At 39.4% G+C, this 9872-nt stretch overlaps 1 protein-coding gene across 5 annotated transcripts in view; it reads left to right on the top strand.

The window, feature by feature from the left end:
• Positions 1 to 8090, top strand: part of LOC106655972 (multiple PDZ domain protein) — an 89941-nt gene extending 81851 nt beyond the window's left edge. For all 5 annotated transcript variants that reach the window (XM_023463444.1, XM_023463448.1, XM_023463447.1 and 2 more), the window contains exons 29-41: positions 1421 to 1511; positions 1599 to 1795; positions 1878 to 1972; positions 2438 to 2507; positions 2595 to 2639; positions 2845 to 2946; positions 3042 to 3113; positions 3193 to 3316; positions 3397 to 3551; positions 3655 to 3813; positions 3925 to 4059; positions 5274 to 5441; positions 7887 to 8090. In XM_023463444.1, coding sequence (XP_023319212.1) covers positions 1421 to 1511; positions 1599 to 1795; positions 1878 to 1972; positions 2438 to 2507; positions 2595 to 2639; positions 2845 to 2946; positions 3042 to 3113; positions 3193 to 3316; positions 3397 to 3551; positions 3655 to 3813; positions 3925 to 4059; positions 5274 to 5438 — 1410 coding nt within the window. In that variant the 3' untranslated portion in view covers positions 5439 to 5441; positions 7887 to 8090. The remainder of the gene's footprint in view (positions 1 to 1420; positions 1512 to 1598; positions 1796 to 1877; positions 1973 to 2437; positions 2508 to 2594; positions 2640 to 2844; positions 2947 to 3041; positions 3114 to 3192; positions 3317 to 3396; positions 3552 to 3654; positions 3814 to 3924; positions 4060 to 5273; positions 5442 to 7886) is intronic.
• Positions 8091 to 9872: the final 1782 nt, after the last annotated feature.

Raw genomic sequence — 9872 nt, forward strand, 5'->3', positions numbered from 1 at the left:
CGAAAGCTCTCTCGGAGTTTGTGTTAGCTTGGCAAGTTAAATTTTGCAAGCTACGTTAGCACTGATTATTAAAAGTAATATATTCTGGAAAAAGTTTTTCGACTATATATCCTTAGAAAAGTTTTTGTGCGAAAAAAAGTAGATAAGTTCAATTAATTACCCCGACAGTGGCAGCTTTGTAATACTTAGTTACTGCGGAGCAGAAAGAGAGCTGCGAGCAAAAAGGTATTGCAGCCACATCATTGCCATAATGCCACTTGAAAAGCTCAAGCAGTGCCGCGTGCGCCAAAGGTCTCTCAAAACCTACGCCATATGAATACCAATATGGGCCGCTGTGTGCTGCTCAAACAGCCACAATATGTAACAATATTTCGCTTTGGGATTTTTTCTTTTCAAGACGCGACGTATACCGCAGCGTGTAAATTAACACTTTTTGCTTTTCGCGCAGCTTTTCGTTGTTTCAACTTTTTTATTCTGCTTCTCTTTGTGGAGTTTCACCTTTTCTTCGGATTACCGTGGCGGTAGAAACCACCGCGTTGGCCGCGCTATAAGCTCGGAAAAAGAATGAGAAAGCTCCACTCGCGAATGACTATTAAAGGTTAAAATTTCAATGCGAAATGCGTCAAGTTGATCCTTGAAAATGTTCCATTTGTTTATATACGCTTTTAACAAATTGAAAGTCTCGGCGCTCCCTCGAGATTGTTTTCTGCTGAATAATTAGAGCGAAGAAGCTCTTAATTCATTGAAAACCAGTTGGATTTTCGTGCACGAAACCCGACTGCAGCGATTCCAGCCAAATTCGGACGTGCGTAACAAATTTGATCATAATTACAGACCAATCCGTATGAGTTTTATTTTTCCCAACTCGCTTTGAGGTACTGTACACGTTACAAGCGAGCGGATGGAAATAATACTCGAGTTCATTATAATTTAACGTCAATATTTTGAAGCCGAGCGCAGCAAATTAAAACGTTTGCCGAGCAGGCGCGATGGTTAAAATTACTTCGTATACGAACTGCACACGAGTACTGCGTTTCGGTTCAGTTTATCCAAAGTTACGAAACAAACATACACCCGCCGTTGATACACTACTACTACTCGCGCCGTACTAAATTATCGCACATCGTGACGCCGCATACGTTACATGCGCGTAAGTTGTAAGTGCAGCAAAAAAATGTCACAGACATAGTCCAGCGTAATTTCCCATTGACAAATTATAGTTATAAGTTAGCACGCACATCGGAAGTAATAATTTACTACAATGACTCGTGAACACGCGTAACGCAACACTTTCGAATGTCTCCGCGATACTGAGAAATTGTTTGTTTTATTCCCCGCGTTCTCTTAAATGCTTTTTAATTGCGTACCATTAAGTTTTTCCATAAGGATCGTTGTTATACAATAATTCGCTGATTTACAGATTTCTCGAAGGAGTGCCGGCAACGTTAAAAGGACCAAAGAGGAAATAGCTGCCGATCCAGAACAAGAGGACGAATTCGGCTATACAAAAAGTAAATCGATACAATATCTTCATCATTTATCTTCATGATAATCCACCATCAGAGTGACTAATGTTTTGTTGCATTTGATTAATCTAGAAAAAATACAAAAGAAATACGCGAATCTGAAAAAGCCCATTCACTTTGTGGTCTTGGAAAAAGATCGACGAGGATTAGGAATTTCTCTGGCCGGACACAAGGATCGTAATAAAATGGCCGTTTTCATCTGCGGCATCAACCCAAACGGTGTCGCGGCCAAGCAAGGAGAGCTGCAAGTAGGAGACGAACTGTTGGAGGTAAATCTTCGACGAGCAACGAAATCGTTTTTTTGTGGTCAATGCATCGAAAAAGTAACATCTGTAAAATTTCTTACTGCAGGTAAACGGAGCCGTGTTTCAAGGCAGATGTCACTTGAACGCCTCTTCGATGATCAAAGGAATGGGCGTAACGACTTACAAGATCATCGTCATACGGTGAGAATAACGTTATTCGCACGCGCGGATCGCACTTGCATTTTTCGTCGGGGGTAGATGGATGGAAATTCCATCGCACGTGTGCCGTTCATTTTTCATCTTATCGCGAGCCAGTTGCGTCGCCTCGGCAGCAGTAGCCTATGTGCGACCTTGGTCTTGTCGAACGCGCGGCTCTTTCGCCGCCTATAAGCGTGTTCTTAACCCGTGATCGTTGCACAACGAGACCGACTCGGCTGTGTGCATAACTCGAGCTCGGGATAATAACTAACACGTAGCTATGTGCGTGTGTTTTGTGCCGCTTATCTATTATATCTCGACATCGCTTGTGTAAACATTTATTACATACAAATACGCGCCGACTTGTATACATTAGAATTTGACTAATTGCCGTCTTTTGTCACTTTTTCGCATTGCTGCTCCCCCTTTTGTCGAGCGACGTTTGACTCGAAATGATTGAATTTACAGAAGGAACAACGCGATCGAGAACTGCGCCGTCAAGCAGGTCACGCAATTCCCAACTGCGCTCGCTGGAGAGGTGAGAGAGAGGCGACATCGCCTAATTACACTAGATTTCAATTTCGAGAATGGAACTCATTAAAATTTCATTATTACGAATTTGCAGGATTACAGCCATCTCAAAGGCGTCCATCCCGTGCCAATAAAGAAGGTAATTTTCGTCTTCGAGGCAATATAACGCGTACTTTCGATCCATGCACAATTCTATTACTATTGTTTTTGTTGTAAAAAAAAAAATAATAATAATAATAAGAACGTATCCACGTGCACGTTGCAAAAGTCATGAATTCTTATCGCTTTAATACTTTTTTTTTTATTTTTCACACTCAAACGCTCTCTCTTTCTGTCGCACGCAGGGCACCTACGGACTGGGAATAATGATAATCGAAGGTAAACACGCCGAAGTCGGACAGGGTATATTCGTTTCTGACATTCAAGTTGGCAGTGCGGCTGAATTAGTAAGATCGACTTTTGTATATTGCTCTTAACACGAGACTTTCACTTCTATGCCATAAAATGACAAATTTTTTTTTCTATTCCTTCCACTCTTTAGGCTGGTTTAAACGTCGGAGATATGATACTTTCCGTCAATGCCGACACCGTTATGGGAGCCACGTACGACGAGGTAATTATTGATGAACAAATTTCTGTCGATACGTCTTTCAACCGGTAATTAACAAAGCTCTCACTTTTTTTTTATTCAGGCCACTGCGCTACTGAAAAAAGCAGAGGGAATTGTCGTGCTCACAGTATGTAATCCTAATCAGAGCAAAGTTGCCGAAGAAGAAGAACGAAGGGCCAGAGGAGAAGTCGTGGAGTCGGGCAAAGGTAAGTTTAATCAGATCCTTTTCTCTCTTTCCTTTTTTTGAGAAAAATTACTTTCCAACGAGTCGCTTTCTTTCTTGCAGACGACAAGAAAAAGGACGAAAAGCCAAAAGATGAGCCACCGGGTGATCCGAAAGATTGCAAGATTAGAATGAACAAAGACACGACGATCGAATTCCCCAAAGATAAAGATAAGCCGATCGGGTTCTACGTGGTCGGAGGCACCGACACGCCATCCGTAAGTTTCGAGAAAAAAGAGAGTTGAAAATGGCTAAATTTCGATCCGAAATGTTTCGTCGCCGATGCAATGCTCTCGTTGTTTTTTTTCTGTTTCTGCGCAGAACGGAGTCTTCGTACTCGATGTACTGCCAGATGGTGCTGCTGGTAAAGACGGTCGCCTACAGCCCGGCGACCGTATCGTCGACATCAACAAGGAGCCCTTCAAAGCCATGGACTCGGAAAAAGCTTATCAGACCGTTTTGAGAATAACGCAGGGACCCGTGAGTATACATAAGCAGCTGCGCAGCACTCCGATTGTTGATGCAATGCTTTCTCTTTCGCTCCTTTATATACATACTTATGTACGAGCGTTCAATTATTTCTGCTTACAGATAATCATGATAGTTCATCGGGACGAGAAGGCAGTCGAGGAGTTCGAAGTGGAGTTGACAAAGAAATCAGGAAAAGGATCCGGTCTTTGTCTGACGGGCTACAAGAGCGGCAAAGGCGCTTACGTCTCCGAAGTGGTAAGCTTTTTCAGTTATCTTTTCGTCTTGAGAAAAATATAATTTTAATTTTTATCAAAAGAACATTAAACGATTGTTACGTCGCGAACAACGAGACCGAGTAAAAGTTCTCTGCAATAAAACGAAGCGTTCGCGACTCGATATCGTCGATACGATCCGACGCGATAACCATTTCTCCGAGAAATCCCATGATATTTATACAGTTTGGAGGAATATGAAATATAATGTTATTTCGGCTGCGAGCGAGCGCGAAATCGTTGTCGACTATAGCGTATACACGCGCACACCTCGTCGAGTGAGAAAATAGCCGCGTTCGCGCGCATTTTTTTCTTAGAATCATCAAACCTCCACAGTTACATGTACATATGGATGCAATTATCAAGTGCTCCATGGCATTAAATACTTTATTACGGTGGTCGCGGCGTCAGCTCGGCGCGCAAGGTAAACGGCATATTTTCTTGTAATATTTATGACTTTCACTCTTGGTGGTGCGCGCGTGGACAGCGCGAGAGCGTGACAATGAAAGAGTCAAAAGTCGCGCGCTCGACGCTTTGCCACACGCGAACAAGACACATCGGCGTGGTTGTATCGATTGGCAAATTGATTGATTGACAAAAATTACATTAAAAATGTCAAACGTCGTAGGTAATTGCTTTGAATTTTTAATTAGTTTATCGAAGAACGCAAACTCGACCGAATGTCAGTCGATTGTCTGGAGCGCGCGGTAATAAACTATTTCGCATTCCTTGAAATTTTCAAATGTCTCGGTAATGAGCAGTACTTAACCACATTGCTCCGAAGCACCTTGAGTAATAATCGACTGGTACGTCAACGGCCTTGTCTAGATTTTTCTTTCGCCCTGTCAGTCGATACATATATCCCGCTTATTATTTGGGCTTCCAAAATACATACCGTATAATACCGTATCGTGAATACTCGTCGTGTCATTTGGAAAATCCAAGCGTAACATGTTGCACGCTCGGAATTGCACTCGAAGGTGTATATGCTATAGATATCGGTTCGTGGGTATATACGGCTGCTGGTAACATGAAATTCCACTCGCGATTCCCGGGAGCCACGCGTGATTGTTGTATATATACGCGGCGAGTTTATATTCGCGTATCGAACACGAAGCCGAGTCGGCGTCTAATGCATAAATACAATTTCGAATTTCACACGTATAAATATATTTATTTTTGTTCACGTTTGTGCAGGTGGCAGGCGGCAGCGCAGCGGAAAGCGGCAAGATCGTGAAGGGCGACAGAATAGTCGCCGTCGGTGGGCAAGATCTGCGCGACGCACCGGTCGAGGATATCGCACTCCACGTGAAAGTCTCGAATCCGGTGCAATTGAAGCTCGCCAGATACAAGAACAAGTGACAGGTGAGTTGCTACTGTTAGTGCCAGTAAGTATTAGGCCAGTCCGAGATCGAGCCAGTTCCCACAGCGCAGCTCGAGCTATATACAAGAAGCAGTATATAAGCTGCGATTCAATGGGGAGCGATTTTTTCATTTTTTCTCCTTTCTCCGTGCGTGTTTTTCTTTTTCCGTGGCGTCGACGACACAATCCGTGAAACTCGTAGCAGCACGATAACTGCGCTCACATTTATAATAACACGGTCTCGCTGATAGGTGCGTGTGTCTTTTTGCGTAATACCTTGTGTTCTCCGCTGCACAGAAACACATACTTTGCTCGCATTGAATACACCCAAGTATACACGTGTTTGTATCGATGCAATGAAAACGTCGTCGTGTATATATTGCCGATCTATATTGATTATCTACTTTTCTTTTTCTCTTTTGCGCGCGCGCACTCCTTTCCCTCCGCGTTATTAGGAGCGCATTTTGTGTGTATAGGTACGCGTTACGTGTATACGCGCTTCTATTTATACATTATATAGCATACATGCGCGATATTACGGAGTAGTACGGCCTATTACAGAAAAGCCATATAATTCCATAAGCCGCGAGTTTTTGTCATTCGGCGCTACACACCCGTCAGCGTTTCTGCCCATATTACGTATTATATATCGCATATACGTTATCGAGCGTGTCTATATTTATAAACACGATCTCTCTCTCGTGCACGATTATGCGAGTTAAAGAAAAGACATTAGCGATGCCGAGCCGTCATTTTACATTTTGCGGCTTGTATATACTGTTATATATATTCCACCACGTGTTCTCCCTCTCGCCGAAATGTATCCATGTGTATACGTGTGCGATGCATATCGTCGATTTTTGCTTTTTCATTCCTTTGGAATGTCGTTATATAGAGAGACCACGTGCCGACGGCGAACATGTGTGTGCGTGTGCGCGAGAGAGCGCTTATTTATATTTATATATAATGCACGCGGCCGAGAGAGGAGTTACGTCAATGCCCGTAAGACTGCACATTTGAATTAATTGTTGCCACTGCAGCCGTTTTGCGGTCCAACGTAACATGTTAATTAAAATCGAGTAAATTTTGTGTATAAGGAAACTCGAGCTACCGTTTCATTTTTTTCCTTCAATGCGTGCGCTCGAGTTAATAGCCGAGACTTTATTATGAAAATTAAGCGCCTTTTAATCCATCTTTTTTAATTTTCTGCCATTCCGCTAAAACTTGTCCAAATCGAGAGATGTGTCATTATATTACCAAGAAATCACGTTCGAAAGTGAAGAAATAAAGAGTAAAAGATTAATGGGCCGACGATTGCGAGCTCGCGCGACGTCTGGCGCCATTATCTCGCCGGTGAAATTGCTGTTTTTCATCGGAAAAGTAAACCTTAAAATTGCACGAAATTAACGTACAAAAGATGCATTATAAAGTCTCGCCCACATAAATGTCCCCCTGCCTCGCGAGAGCCGCTTAAATATATAATAACAGAGCAAAAACGCCGTTGCGGTGCTCGTGCTAATGCCGCGCGGCTACCCGCAGCTGCCGACTGTCGCTCCGAGGCAAAAACCAAATAATTTTACCGAGCTCTGGTGAATCTCTTGTGCACCCACCACCCTTTTGCATATAATAATACATTGAGTGCCGCTAATGGCTTCTCGTGCAAAAAAGACATCTGATATCAACTTCGAGAGATACTTTCCGACTAAAATGGAAAACAAACACGCGCAAAACTCAACGTACAAAGGTAACCAAATTGAATCGTCGCAGAGGTTTTTAATAAGAAATTAGGAATTGGCCAGCTCGCGACCGGTCGTAATAATCCACTCGCGTGCTCCGAATTAATTTTGTACTATTCAACGAACGAGCCTTGTCGCTGCAATAAATTCTGCGCGGAGTGCAGTATATAAATTTTTTTGCATTCGAGTGCATAAACAAATATAAGTTTTCCACGCCCGAGTAGGAAAATGTCGTGCGAATTTCGTAAATAAAGATATTTTCCTGTATTGCAAGATGTATGAAGTGCTACAATATAAGAAAGCAATTCGTAGCTCGCTGTTTATTATATTGGGTACTTTTCGAAATGTTTTCGCGCGCGGCACAAACGTACAAGGCGCAGTAAACTAGCCTAGTATTTTCGCATTTATGTACGGAGAGCGGCGCATAGATTTCGTAATGGGTTTAAGTAATGAATGGAAAATACTCAATCTCGTGCACTTCGTTATAAAATGTTTGCGGTTTACACGCACGACATATGTGTATTTTCAGCGTTCAAGATAAATATTTAATTTTCGCTATTTTCACTCTTTCAAAGGCTCGACTTGGACTAGTTTCCGGAAAACTTATCATAAATGTTAATAGATAATTACTTAATCAATGTTGTTTACTCTTTATTATTGGTCATGTTTAGCGAGTGCGATACTCATAATATTTTTCTGACATGTTCACAGGGTTCTGCAGGCAGAACTACGATGAATACCCATCCCAACCTTTACGCGACTCCATCAGCTGCATAAAACCAGCAAAAGGACTCTAGTGTGATATGAAAACTACAATTTAACCTAGGATTATAAATAGTCTATAATAACAAAAAAAGGAAAAAAAATAACCATGAATAAAAAAAAAATCATAAGAAAGGTTATCAAAAAATTCAAACCAACGTCCTGTATGGGTCACTTTTGTAAAAAAATACGATACAGTAGGATGTGTACTATTATTAATTACATTAAATTCGTCGGATATCGAGAGTGAGAATAATAACACGACCTAGCAATCGTTTATGATGTACTGGATTTTCAGTCCATGCGTGCAAACGTGTAACATTAGTACTAATATGATAAACTCTACCTACTAATACGTGAAATTAATTGAAATTAATCATTTATATGTTCAACTGTTCTCATTATTACATTATATTGAACTAGTGATGAACCAAATACTGCACTCCATAGGGCAGTTATATTCAAACATAACAAAAAAGTTATTGTGTTTCAGAATGAGAAAAAGTGACTAAAACCCGATATTTTGAACATCATCCTACTCTAATGGTCTTATGTTTATAAAATTATATAATACAACTAGATATCAAATAAGTTTTCTCGATGACGCGAGTCCAAGAATGGAAAAAATTGAGAGCAAGCCAACTTTCTAATAGTGCAGAACTAGACTTTGTACCTACTTTTTTTAAAGAAGTTCTTTGGGTATTTAAAGACGTTCAAAGACATTTTTAAATCATTTCTAGTTTTATCAAAATTTAAAATAATGAATAACTTTCAATAACTAGAAAAAATAAATAATGTTAATAACAGCTCGAATTTTCTTGAATTTGGAAGTAAAAAATTAAATTTTAAATTATTGGTTTATGCTATTCTTTCTATGATCACAAAATATATCACAAGGAAAGTCTTAAAAAGCTATCATTACCCGAAGAACAATCTCTTTATCAATAAATACTCTACCAAACCAAAGAACTCATTCTTAAATTTTCATGCATCGACAACAGTTTATTGAAAAGCTTTCTGGGGACCAAATTAGTTTAAATTCCTTTAAAGTGTCAAGTTTAGAAGGCTCTCATAAATTATGATTTTGACACATGAAAATGAAGAAGTGCAAGTTTTGGATTAGAGTCCAAAAAATTATTAGAATCATTCTCTTGAGATAATTGAGATACATTTCTCACATATTGAAGATATAGATCTAAAACGTACTGAGCAATGAGACACAAACAGAAAATAATAACAAAATTTTGATAGCTCGGTTTTTTAATTTTAACAACAAACCTTCAAGGAATTAAACCATTTTTGTAAAAACGCGATTTTTTAAAATTTATACTCTCTCTATTTCACTGAGAATTATGTTTAATTAAAATCTTATTACCAGTAAATATTTTGAGGCGTGTCTCGATTTATGGTTGTAGATAAGAAAAACTGTGAATAATGTAAAACATATATCCATGTGAACATAAGTATCTCTAAAAAAATAACAAATTAAGTAAAGGTATTATTACTAGATGGTGTACATAATGTAATTTCTTGCATTTAAACGTGATATTGTTTAGGATTTTAAAAATTAATGGCAATAAACAGTTGCCAAAGTAATTTCAATCTAGAAAAAAAACTATGAAATACATTTCTATAACCAAAACAAGTGTAACATTTTCTAGATCTACATAAATTATTAATTGAAGTATAACACTCTAGATGAAATCAGTGTAGGAAAATAAATCCTAATATATTTATATTTCTAATAAAATTAGAAATACAACAAGAAAATTCGTGTCAATGTAAAAATAGTTTTTAAACGTGTTTTTTGGTCTTTTTCATTGAATATTTTTTAACTATAATATCTATGTGGCCCAGAACAAGAAACAAAGATCATTGTGAAGTTAAATAAAATTCAATGAAAAAAAAATCGCGTTTAGAAAATGTATTTTTTAC

Source organism: Trichogramma pretiosum, unplaced genomic scaffold, assembly GCF_000599845.2.
Source record: "Trichogramma pretiosum strain Unisexual culture from Peru unplaced genomic scaffold, Tpre_2.0 scaffold72, whole genome shotgun sequence".
Lineage (NCBI taxonomy): Eukaryota > Metazoa > Arthropoda > Insecta > Hymenoptera > Trichogrammatidae > Trichogramma > Trichogramma pretiosum.